The sequence below is a fragment of the Cololabis saira genome, chromosome 16 (assembly GCF_033807715.1).
Source record: "Cololabis saira isolate AMF1-May2022 chromosome 16, fColSai1.1, whole genome shotgun sequence".
Classification (NCBI taxonomy): Eukaryota; Metazoa; Chordata; class Actinopteri; order Beloniformes; family Belonidae; genus Cololabis; species Cololabis saira.
Window position 1 is genome coordinate 26324837 of NC_084602.1, and position 13310 is coordinate 26338146.

Consider the following 13310-nt stretch of genomic DNA (forward strand, 5'->3'; position numbering starts at 1 on the left):
TATTTATTAGTTCAGCATACATTCACAGTCATATCTTTAAGCAAAATACAATGTTTCTTGAAAACACACAAGCACTTAAAATTTAATTTAATTCAACATCATATAAATCTTATATAAGTGGAAAAAAAGTTTTAGTAGCTTACACACTGATGCAATCTAACAATTGAAATGGGAAATAGTTATAAACATCCTTGTAAATGAGAAATTAGAATTAAACATCTCCTTTTATGAATACATATTGAAAACAGCAGCAAAAGCAAAGGATTTTTATTTCCCTCAAGTACAGGCTAGTTCACCAAGCACTTAAACTGCAATATTAGAAATTACAAATGCAATAAAAAGCTATTTCTCCTGTTGGACGTTGTCCTCTGTCTAATCAAGGGTGGACTGAGACGAGTAGCTTTCGAACTCACATTTCACAGCGCTGATGCTGTCGACGCTGGGCTGACTGTTGACCTGCTGGTGGGTGTGTGAAAAAGGAAAGGTTTCAGAACGGGACATCTGACCTCTTCCCTTGGACGAGCTAGACGAACAGTCTATCACCATCCTCATAAACTCTGGTGCGGTGAATCGACGCAGCAGCCTCGTCCCCAGGCCCATGAACCCCGGGGCACGGCCCGGGATCTTTTCCGACTCGATTTCCCCCCTGGCAAAAAGTAGTTTGTTGTGTCTGGTAGTCGAGCCAAGGCTGCCTCTCTTCTGCTGCTCTCTTCTGCTAGTCGCAGCCGTGTCATTGGCCTCTTCATTCTGTGATTTGACATTCTCCGGGAGTACTTTCACAGGCTGACCCTTGCTGTTTAAAAGAGGTTTTGGCACGGACACAATTTTGCCGGAGTCGTTTGTCAGGCCCTGGGTGTTCCCTTGACATTCCATCTTGTCTATAAGGCATCGCTCATCCTGTAGTGAGGCTCTCTTTAATTTGCTGGCTGAAAGACTCATGTCACGCGCATCACCCTGATAGGACTGCTTTCTGCTGCTCACAAGGTCCAGGTTAAATGACTTTGCCTTTCCCCAGAGAGGAAAACTCTCTGGTGTTTGCACTGGCAGTCTAGTATCTTGGCTGACATCATTCTGGTTTGGCTCAGGAACAGAGTTCAGGATTTTCGCTCCCCTCAGCTCTCTGAGCTGGCAGTTTTGTAGTTGTTTGGCAACAAAGAAAATGCTGTGATCCCTCTCGGTCTGGCTTTTCTCTACTTGAGGAAGCAAAGCCCAGCTGTGGCGATGATTGTCCTCTTGAGACTGGCTCCTGGGACATCTGAAGCGGTTCAACAGTCCGCTGCCATCGCCGGTCTTCATCTGTCTCTGAAACACGCCTGGCAGTTGGTCATCGTGGGTCAGCTGCTTGGAGAACCTCTCCAGAACATGCCTGGGCAGCCTGTTGGGCGGGCGGCGCTCTCCTTCAACAGCGGTACCCAGATCAACAAGTGCATCATCTCTGGCAACTTTCCTGCAAGGGAAGTTTAAAATCTGGACACACTGGTTGTGTCCAAAGAAGTTTGCCACCTCAATAGCTGAGTGCCCGGCGTTATTGGTCCTGTCCAACCTCACTCCCAGTCTTTTGAAAGCCCTGACCAGGAACTCCAGAACCTGGCTGTGTCCAGAAAAGGCAGCATACATAAGAGCATTGTTACCCCAGGCGTCAGAGACATCTGGATCAGCATTGAACTGCACAAGAAGTTTGACCACATCTAGATGACCCATCTCACAGGCTTGGCTCAGGGCTGTGCGGCCGTCCCGATCCTGGCAGTTGACATTTGCCCCTTTTTCCAGCAGCATCTGGGTGAACTTGGTTCTGGTCGCCGGCTCTTGCAGGCAGACAGAGTGCATGAGAAGGGTTCGGCCGTTTTCGGTCTTTGAATTGATGATGCGTCCATCCAAAGCGTCCAGGATGAAGCGTGCTAAGTGGACTTTACCATCATGCATGGCATCTAGGAAGGTCTTAGTGCCAGAGCCCTGGCCTAAATCTCTTGGCCGCATCATTTTCGAACAGCGACTTGTGCAGCAGATCAAACAAGTAGGCAGAGGAAGTGTCCAAGCCTCTCTGTGATGACAGTGAGTGCTTTTACCTCAGAGTAAGACTCAGAGAGGAGCTGCCAGTGTTTTTATACCTCCCTCTCCACATGCCCTCCCCACGTTGCCTAGGTAACCAACGTCTAAGGGCCATTATGCAGTGGCAGCATCCATTCAGCCCGAGCACTCTGTGCCTAGTGAGAAATATATGCTATTTGAACAGAATAATTATTCAAGGGAAAATAATACCAGTGTTTTTCCTGTTAAGTTTGTGAGGGTAATTTAAATGAACAATTATGTTTGAAGCTAATTAATTAAAACTACAAATTCTAACTGCTGATACAATAGTCAGACAAAAGGACAATTTGGTATTTTCTTAAATCTGAGTAGTGTCCCGTTGACATTTAAGACTAAATTAACTAGTTTGAGGCAAGATTGATGGCTTTTACTTCAATAGAAGAGAGGGAGAGAAAAGAAACATCCCCTTTTTTTCTTCCCAGCATGTCTTTTACATCTTGCATCCATCTGTCTACTGTTTGTTTTTGATTGCAGATTTAAGCCACAAATCATGATGAAGTGCAATGAGATCAAATTATGCTGCTCTACTGGTCTCTGAGTTTCTCAAGGTTTCATAATAAAACATTTCCTGAAGGTCTTTTTTTTCCATTGTGTCATGGGAAAGAGTAAATGCAGTGAACTCTATAATAAAAGGCAGTGAAAGCCTAACAAAATAAAATGAAGTAAAAGGGGAAAAAAAGAAAGAAAAACAGCACTCTACTCATGTGGTGCGATGTTTCTCTACTTTCCCAGAGTTGGATTCCTGCAAACACAACACAGTGTGTGTATGAGGATATCAGGATCTGCTGCTTTTGCTATAGCACAGACAGTGGCTGCAAAATGTCAATTTGATTAACAACATTTGCTCTAACTATAAGGGTTAAGGTTACCGGCAGGTAGCTCTTCTGTTGTTTCCTCTCTTGCACTGATTAAATAACAAATTAGCTCACAGCCTTCAATTTCAACACTGCGCTCATTACAAATAGCCTTTACACAGCTGTTTCTCCCCTACAAAACCAGTTTCATTTTAATTGCTATTATAAATCTCAACAGGGCAGAGAGAACAGTCAAGGTGAGAGAAATATTACCTGGCTTCCACCTTATTCACTGTTGACCGTGGAGTTTCATCAAGCCCTCAGCGGGTCCGTAAAGCGGCGCTGCGAACCATGTGCTCATGCAAACATGGCTGAGCTTCGTCAACAGATGCGTCCTCCTGGGAGTCTTTAAATATTCTGTTAACACCATCATCATGATTGTGATGTCATTGCCTCGTAATTTTAGAACAAGGTAATTGTAGTTAACTCATTTGTTCATTCATGAGGGGGAAAAAAACCCAACAGGAAGCACAAAAGTGGCTTCCACACAATCATGGGTGTGTATGCCCAAAAAGCAAAATGTCACAGCAATCAGTGCCAGTAGATTCTGGTATATTTTAGCCGTTCTGACAGACCTGCACTGCCATTCACAGAGCAAATCTTCAAAAGGCAGATCAAAATAAAACTACTTTCCTATTTCTAGAAAAGTCTACAGCATAAAGAAGCAAAAAGAGAGGTGAGCTCACTCCTACAAAAGAGCCTCGAAACTGTGAACATTGTTCTGAAGTGCTGGCGAGAGGGATCAAAAAGATTGTATCCTGTACGTAACCACGTACGAGGGGCCAGGAATGATTTTTCATGTTCTTATGATTGTAGTAGAAAAGTACAGATCCTGGTGCCTGTGGCTACAACAAGCTACAACTGCATCTGGTTTGGCAGAAATAGATACTTTAGCTTGGAAATGATCCAAATCATAGTCAGATCTGAATTTCTTAAAAAGGAACAAACATAAAACTTTGACTTTATCAGTTGTGTTGCATGATGTAAAAATCTGTATAAATGTGAAAGGATAATGGTGCCGCAACAAAAGTGTTTCAGCAATAAATGTATATAAATACAATACAACGCAGTATTTGCACAGACTATGAGCTACATTATTCAACACTCCCCTCAGCTGGAGTTGCTTGTACTTTCTGTCCCAAGTCGACACGAGTTACAACCCAATTTATTCTTGAGAAAATAAGCAGGGCAAGAACGTAATTAAAAAGTAGCCTTTTGGATTGCACCTGCAACTGAAGGAAAACTGACTTTTCATAAGTGCACAGAAATACGAATGTGGACAAGACTTTTAAGAGAAATGCCCAGTTTTCACATTTGATTTAAGGGACCTGATGTGAGTTATATGCATCAGAAACAAGAAACTGCATCGACCATATCCTGCAAGAGCTTTTGTCTTTACCTTTTCAATAGATGTGAAATTTCTTTTTTTGGGGGGGTGGAAGGGGGGGGGCTACTGCAGATTCTCTTTTGTTATTTTGTGTTGCACAGTGCTCGATAACACGAAGGCAAGACTTATTATCTGGTGTTCCTGTTTGAACACTCTCACCCTTTGGCAGATTTTTCAGAGGACAAAAATAGCTGCGATCTGGACTGCAGGCATCCTCAAAGGCAGGCTGCGAGCTGTCCTTGAGTTACTGCGCCCGCTGCAAGACTTTTGGCCACTGCTGATCATCTGTATGAGGGGTGCCAGCTTCTTCTTGGCTGACTAATTCAAATTGAAAATCTTTAAGATTGATTGAGAATTTAGTTTGTAAATACTGTAATGTTTGCTATCGGTGGTCTCTGAAACACATCAGAGTCAGTTAAGCAAGAGGTGTAAATATAGAAAGCTAATGATATGTATGTTTTGGACTTGCTGTCTCTCTGCTGTCTGCCCTGGACTTTATTATAAAAAGTGTTTGCTCATGAATATAACTAATAAGTGAATTAACAAAAGCAAAATAGCAGTCCAGTTTTCTGTCCTCTTTGAAGAAAAGAGATATCCACAAAAGTGTCTTGAGTGTGACTATTCATGAAATAGGAAAACTTTTAAATGGAATTGTACATCCAGTAGCTTAGTCTAATGATAAAACCCACAAAATAGCAAAGAAAATTAATTTTTTCATGATTCTCAGCACAATGATCAACATTTTTTCAACCTGTACCATTTGTAGCTTTTGCAAGTGGAGTACTGGGGTTCATCACCAGCTGAAATAACACAAAAACATTGACATGTTCTAGCTAAAGGAAGGTCATAATGTCCTTGTGACCCAAACTGTGAACATATCTTTCTATCACATCTGTAATTGAATGACTGTACCTGGGCATGTGTTTTACGTTTCTTATTACAGTCAGAGAAATTGATAAAATCCAGTGGGTGAAAGCAAAAGTGAAATTGAGGCTGAAGAACATATTCTGGGTTGGACAGGGTTATTAGTAAATATGAATATACTCATTTGTGTCTTGCATGTAGCCAGCCTGGTGTCACTAACTGGTCTGTGCCACTTTGTAGCCTCAAGTTAGGCATTTAAATATCTGCATATTTGGTTTTAGCAGGTAAAAAAGTGAGCGCAAAATATAAATCTGGCCAAGAAACCGAAAACACCATTTACACCCTCTCAGTGACCCACCTGTCATTCAAAGCCCAGCTCATAATAATAAAGGCAACCAACTACCCACCTCCAAGATGCAGTATAGGTAGGATGGTGTGAAGTCGAGTGGAGGTGAAGATGTGGAGGCTGGATAATTCTACTCTGATATGGTTTATGATGTTGCCTTGGCCTTTCAGTCTCCCCTCCCATTTATAGACCTTTCCACCTGTATAAAAGGGTGATCTTGATGAGATGACTCATACACTCGCTCTATTCAAAACAACCAAAATGGCTGCGGTTGATATGCAGTGATTGTTTGAAACAGCTCTTGTCTCCATTTTGAATGCCCAAGACAATATGAGGTCTTTAAACCCCCAACATGTCCCGCTATTATGCTGTCCATTTCCTACATCAAGACTTTGCAGCTTGTAAGTTTACCTATCTGATGTTTCCCCGTGTAGATCCCTTTTTGGACATTTGAGAGTTACAGCAAATCTTTTTCAACGCCCCCTTAGCAGAGGTGTCAAGTAACAAAGTACAAATACTTCGTTACCTTACTTAAGTAGAAATTTTGGTTATCTATACTTCACTGGAGTAATTATTTTTCAGACGACTTTTTACTTTTACTCCTTACATTTTCATGCAATTATCTGTACTTTTTACTCCTTACATTTTAAAAACAGCTTCGTTACTGTATTTCATTTCGGCCTTTAAAAAAAAACTATCCAGTTAAATTGCTCCATCCGGACTGAGTGAATTTGGTTGTGGTTGTTTCAGATGTTCTTGTCCAGTTTTGTTCTTACATCCGTTCCCTCAGATTCCTGCAACTAAACTTGGATGTACATTCCAATAAAGGTTAGGATAAATGATAACATGCCTCTGAAGTTTGACTTTTTGCACCATTACAATACTTATAGGCAACTAGTCATCATATCTTCTGCTCTCTGAAACACATGTTAATGCTCAATAGTACACATATATGGTTCTTTAATATATTTGTATTATACTAAGATGCATTCATTTTCAATGGCTTTTGTCGTTAATGGCTTTTTTCCCCTTTACATTACTTTTACTTTTATACTTTAATTAGTTTTGAAACCAGTACTTTTATACTTTTACTTGAGTAAAAAACTTGAGTTGATACTTCAACTTCTACAGGAGTATTTTTAAACTCTAGTATCTATACTTCTACCTGAGTAATGAATGTGAATACTTTTGACACCTCTGCCCCTTAGTATTTCTGAAATCGAAATAAGACATTGAAGACCCAGGCAGTTTTTTTTGTATCAGAGGTAAACATTTGTTGATGGCTGTCCAGGCTTATGTGATGTAACAGTACCTGTATGGCCCCTTAAAAATTATAGAGTTGTGATATTAGTTTTTGTTGTTGGCTGTTATTTCAAACAGATCAAGCAGTGATCCCTAAAGTGTTAGCAACAGTACTTACAGTAGTTAATCCGTCCGTCCCTTATCTTCACCTGGACATTTTCTATTTAGGGTCACGGGGATCTGCTGGAGCCATCACAGCTCACTTTGGGCAAAGGTCAGGGGTTTTCCCTGGAGAGGCTGCGAGGCCATCGCAGAGGCACATATAGACAAATAATCACACTCACACTCAATTAAAGGGCAATTAAGACTCAACGGTGAACCTAAAATATATGTTTGTAGACAGCTGGAGGAAGCCAGGGAGCTCAGAGGAAGCACGGGGAGGCATGGGGACACCATGCAAACTCCACACAGATAATGTGTTTACTTTGATAATGGCAAAGTAAAGACCCTCAAAGCTCAGACTCAGCAAGCTTCTATGTATAACACAAAACTGCTCTACCAGCCAGAAGGTAAATGTGTAAAATAGGCTGAAAAAACAGAAAAGTACGGTATTACATGTGAATGAAAAATTCTGAATCTGAGTCAGTTTCTTGGTAATTGGGCAGATGTATGCAATAAAGCAGCGATGTCATGGTAAATACCTGATCTCCCATTCAGTGCTGAGCCGAACCAGCTCTGAATGCCTGATTAGAAATTAAATCTCGTGTCAAGTTACAGTGTTATCCATAGCCCTAAAATGTCTTAATTAGCCACTGGGGATAATACACTCCCAACGCTGCAAAAATCAACAGAAAGCCTTTTCATCAAAAAGAAAACACACACACACACACACACACACACACACACACACACACACACACACACACACACACACACACACACACACACATAAAGAACTTGTAAATGGAAATATAATGCTTGTCACTGAAGCTTAATTAGAACAAGGTGGAATATTAATGTTCTTTCAAGTTCATTCATAGTTACAAAAAAATATTTTCTTACCTGTGACACAACACGACCTCATCCTCCACGGACCACTTAATCTTTTCGCCTGCTAATTGAGCGCACCTGATAAGGACTTAGTTTAAGCTATCACCTGTTTTGCAGTGTGACAAACAGGATGCAACTTGTCGCAACCTTTCTCTTTCCACTCCTTGCACAATTTTGTTATGTGGAAAACACTCCGAGCCGAGGCCCAATTAACCTAATCACGCTCTAATGTCTAACCTGGAAAGATGAGACCTTCCCAGAATGTCATTATTATTGCAGACTCACTTCTGTGCCTTCACAGTTATGTAACTTCTTAACACGGGATGCTCTGTGCTTTGAGCAGACAGGGACAATATGTCTTGAGGTGACAAAAACACTAAAATGATGTATTTACATCTAGCCAGGAGAACTGTGTGTGTGCGTGTGCATGGGTGCATGTCTGCTCAGTTCCTCTAATGCCCTTTTGATTTGATACAAGGACGCAACAGTCTTAGGGTGAATTGAGATTTCACACACCCTCCGTTCCAGGAAAGAAGCAGCAGCTGGCCGGCTGTCACCGTGTAATCACGGAGTATGTATCAGCGGCGAGGTTGAGGCGAGGTCACAGTTTTTTATAGCAGAATAAAAAATATTGTTTAGTAAAAAAAAAAAATTTAATCTTTAAAAAAACCTTCAAAGGTTAATAAAAGTCATACACATGTTTCTAAGTGGATATTTGAAAAGATGGATCAAAGCCAGAAACACTTAGTTTGGAAAAGGGAAAATTACAGACTCACAGGGTTGCAGTTGAAGCAGCTGACAAGGAACAATCAAGCAGGTCACTGATATATTATTGGCTATGAGGCGGGCCCCTACTGTCTATGCACCCTCCACTCTCATCAATTATTTCCCTGAATCAGGCCTGCCAGGCCGCTTCCACCAGCTGGTAAACAGTGGGCAGGTCTGTCAGCCGGTAGATTTAGGGGACTTTAATATAAGCTCTCTAAAAGAGACATATTGGACAACTGTGCATTAGCACTTACAGGGCGTGCTCTCCTGCCATGCCAGTAGGGGGCGTAACCATTAATTAGAGAGGAAAAGCAGCAGTGCAGAGGTAGAACACAAGATCAGATTTGATTTTTGGTGGATTTCCGTGACGTTGAATTACAGTAAGACTGTACGGAAAGTAACTTATTGAAATCTCTTTAAAAGTTTTGGTAAGTATACAGAATGGTTTTAAAAAAAGACCGGACACCTCCCCAAGGCAAGGTTACGGTGGCCGACAAGGGCCAAACGCACTGCAACGGCCTAATGCGTCTCAGTTAAAGGAGCTTGAGGCTCCTTTTAAGAAATGAGACTCTCTAGCGCCACCCTTCACCACGACGGCCGTTGGGGGTACTGCAGCCAACAGTGAAGCCGGCACGGGAGAACGGGGAGAACCTGCATGCAGTCCAGCGTGGGAAATTCGGGACCGAATTGCAGCACATTTTGCAGCACACAGCCTGTTCAAGGCAAAGGAGAGATACACTAGAGGGCTCATTCTTTTGGGTTTGGAACGCTTCATCTGACATTATTACTAGAAAACTTAAAATGTATACAGATTTTTTTCATAAATCCTGCCACAATCCGGCCTCAAGCTCCTTTAAGGAAAACGGCTTCAAGTACAGAAACGTTTCAAATTCACAAACTCAAAACGAGGTACAAAAAGAGGAACGTGGTGCAAACGTGGTGCAAACGTGGTGCACCGAACAGCTGACTGTAACGTTAAAATATAATAAAGAAACGTCTCGTAATGTACAGCGTTGTACAGTGATATAAACCACATTATATCACATTACCGTTCCCGGCGCTGTATGTTTAAACCATGGATGTAAACACTGTGGTTCAGTCAGCTGTTCGGTCTCTCTCTACATCCCGTGTGTCTGTCCATTGAGCTGTTACGCTGAGAGCGCCCCCTGCAGGTTTGGTAACCGGTAATGAAGCGTTTTTCTTTTGAAGATGGTTTCTTGTTTTATATCGTTTTGTGCTTTGCATCGTTTCTCTATTTGCAGCGTTTGATGATGCTGCATTTGTCTTTGTTTTTTGCAGCACGTTTTTTTCATTTGCACCACGTTCCTCTTTTTGTACCTCGTTTTGAGTTTGTGAATTTGAATCGTTTCTGTACTTGAAGCCGTTTTCCTTAACTGAGACGCATTAGGCCGTTGCAGTGCGTTTGGCCCTTGTCGGCCACCGTACAAGGTAGTTCAAAGATGCTTACTGTTGAAACAAATTGTCCTTGTATTCTAATAAAACTCAGCTTTGGATTCCTGTTGAACAAGATAATTCAACATGGATCCAAATCACCTCAGAGCTGTTTTCCTCTGAGCTACCTGTCTTTCTCCTTAATCAATCATGTCTGATGGAAATTCTTCTCCTGTCAGAGATCAGGAAGAGGTCAAGGACCGCAGAGCTCCCTCTCCATCTCCTGCCCGGCTCGGCCGTTTAAGTGATGGCGGAGAATGACAGAGCACTGGCGGTGATGAACTGGTGATGGCTAACCAAGGACACGGTGGTGGTCAGCAAACTCCAGAAGAAAGCAGTAGTGAAACTTCAGTCTCAAGCCAGACCACATCAAAACGAAGGAAGAGAGAAGGTGGACAAATACCAAGGGGTTGAAAGTAAACATGGAAGAGAAGTGGAGGATGAAGGCGACACTGGTGTCAGTGGTAGTTGTGGCTCCAGCAAATCAGAGATCTCAGTCCAGTCCTAGGAACAGCAAAAACCCTGAACCCTCAAGCTCCCAGATCTGTGGTGGAGGACCCACGCTTGAAGAGGGAAACCACTCACTTCTGTAAATGTTATCCATTCGGCGTTCCCTCCAGGACCATTGCTACTTTTTAAATGATCCAATGGACCCAGGGGCCGAATCTGTTCTGTCTAACACAAGTCACTTTGCTCAGTGTTCATATTCTAACATGCAAAAAAAAAGCTCCTCAGTCTCACCTGAAATGAACCTTCGATAAGACTGTTTTCTTCTTTGTAAAGAGACTTGGGGACTCAGCTGACTTAAGTGCTTAAACATGAAATGCATGTCATCTCGACACCTTGACTCCGTGGGCTGCTGTGCCATGTAGCACACATGAAAAAGAAAAATGACAAAGAAAAAACATTTCCTCTGCATGTTCTAACATGGCTGTTTTTTGTTTGTTTTTTTAACCGATGCATTGCCATTTGTCATGTATTTACAGTAATTCTAGTATAATTTAATGTCAAGCAAATAGCTATTTTGTGTATTTTACTCTACGCTACTTACTGATTCAGACATTTACAGGGAGCGGGTCCATATGGGTGTTGCACAAAAAAAACTATGATGTCAAAGTAAATAACTGTCTGATGACAGAGTGAAAAATATCCACCTGTGGAAACTGCAATGAAGGCTTTTTTGTTGTTGTTATGTTTGATCTGAGGAGCAGTTTGGTTGGTTCAACCATCCTTCATGATCAGTAATTCAAGGACTCAAGGACAACTCATTGTCATTTTGCCATGAAAACACACACAAAAAAGGAACACTCAGGTCTTGATGTAATAAATAAATACCCCAGCAAGTATTCAGTCCTGTAATATAAATAAATAATTAGAAGAATTAGCTATGAAATAAATCAGCCATACACAGCCCCACAAAAATAGGTGGACAACATTGTCCTGTGGTGTCTCAGTCAATCATCATGCTGACACGCATGCTGGAGAGAAGCTGTGGATGTGGAAATATTATTATGCAGCAATTATAAACGGAGCCAAGAGCATGAATTTTAAAACAGCAAAGAGAGAATATGAGTATTAGACTTCAAGTTGCCACGAGTGACTGCCAAGTATGTAGGTGTCTGTGGGCGTATATGTAGCTTATGTGCCTCTGTGTTTCAATGTGCATGGATGAAGATCTGCATCTCTGGGAAGTGCCTCTCACAAGCCCTCATGTCACACAAAAGAGTAAAGGAGGTGAAGGGGGGGTTGGGGGTCATTCATCAGCCTGACAAATGCAACATTTGCATATGTGTGCTGGGCACATCGTGTCTAAAACTCTTTATGAGATGGATTATTTTTTTCACTGGCTGCACGATTGACATCCTGCAGAACCATAAACGGACACATGCGGTGTTTACGTGGGCCGTGTGGGTGTTCCATATTCATCCAGGATGTTGTCTGATTCAAGCCAAGATGGACTTTGGATCACGACTCCTGTGGGTCAGACAGCTCCCTCGCACAGGAAACAACATGAAGCAGAGAAATGTAATTTGATCTTAATATGTTCACAGCTTATTCCTGGAGCTTATCTCGCTATGAACTGCAGCAATATTTTAATCTTGCAGTTTGCATGTTTCACTAAAACATACCTTTTAGAGGATTTCAAATATATTTTTAGGACTGCACCTTTCACTTTTCTAAAAACTTGTATATTATATACCGTATATTTATAAAAGCTGTCATTTGTCTATTTACAGTGAGCGAAAATAACTGAGTCACATTCCCTGTCTTGTTTGACCTGACTTGGCCAAATAAACCTGATTCTGATTCTGATTCTGAATGAATGATACGACTGTAATAAGATTCAGTATAATTAATCCAGGTGGTAATTTGTTTGCTTTTCAGTTGCCATCATTTCTTGAATAAAAGGTTTTATGCCAGTGGAGTTGAACTTTTATGGAGGGTTAAGTTATGTCCATCACCACCAAAATCTCAATGTATACCCAGTGTTGTTTTCGTCAACGATGACGAAATCATTTCGTTGACGCCACTTTTTTTCATGACAATAACGAGACGGTGACGAGATGAACATGACTAAAACATGACGAGACTTGTGTGAGTTTTCGTTTGACGAGACGAGAATGCACGAAAATGTTCGTTATTGTGGACAAACCCACTCTACTCTACTCTTTTTTTTTGTTTTTGTCTGCATAAATGTATAATGTGAATACCAAGTTTGGTAAAACCTAAAGCATATGCATTTTAATATATAATCTAATCTATAATTTTTACTCTTTTTACTCACTCTAGTGTTAATTAAACCACATGCAGGCTATTTTCATGCCTGAGATTACTAAAGTATTTTTCAAATTTAACTTACTACTTTACATTAATTGTGATGCACATGTGGCATAACATTTCAGCAACTCCGTTACACTATATGCACTTTGTAGATACTTTGCTGCTTTTCTATTTGAAAGCATTACTTTTTTTCATTTTAACATTTTTGTGGCACTTTTTGTGGCACTTGGTCTTTGTTGGGATAGCAGGTGGAAAAGAAATAGCGAGAGACCCCGTGGAAGACAAGCAGCAAGGTGCGAAAAGACGGGACTCGAACCTCCACTGTCCACTCAACCCCCATACTGTCTACAAAGAAAAGATAAAGTAAAATATCCCCTATGTTTTATTTTTTATGTGTATTTTTTACCTTATCTCAAACGAGTGTCAAGTTCACCTCTATTTATCATGAGCTTATCATGACTTTAAAAAAAATTCTTTA

General features: G+C 41.2%; 1 protein-coding gene across 1 annotated transcript; it reads right to left on the reverse strand.

Annotated features, from left to right (window-relative positions):
* Window positions 1-251: 251 nt before the first annotated feature.
* Window positions 252-2055, reverse strand: LOC133462619 (uncharacterized). The gene has a single exon (XM_061743949.1). The coding sequence runs from the start codon at window positions 1978-1980 to the stop codon at window positions 373-375; it is 1608 nt and encodes a 535-aa protein (XP_061599933.1). The 5' UTR covers window positions 1981-2055; the 3' UTR covers window positions 252-372.
* Window positions 2056-13310: the final 11255 nt, after the last annotated feature.

Bases quoted from the DNA above. Each gene is read 5' to 3' on its own strand.
- LOC133462619 (XM_061743949.1), bottom strand. From the start codon at position 1,980: ATGATGCGGCCAAGAGATTTAGGCCAGGGCTCTGGCACTAAGACCTTC.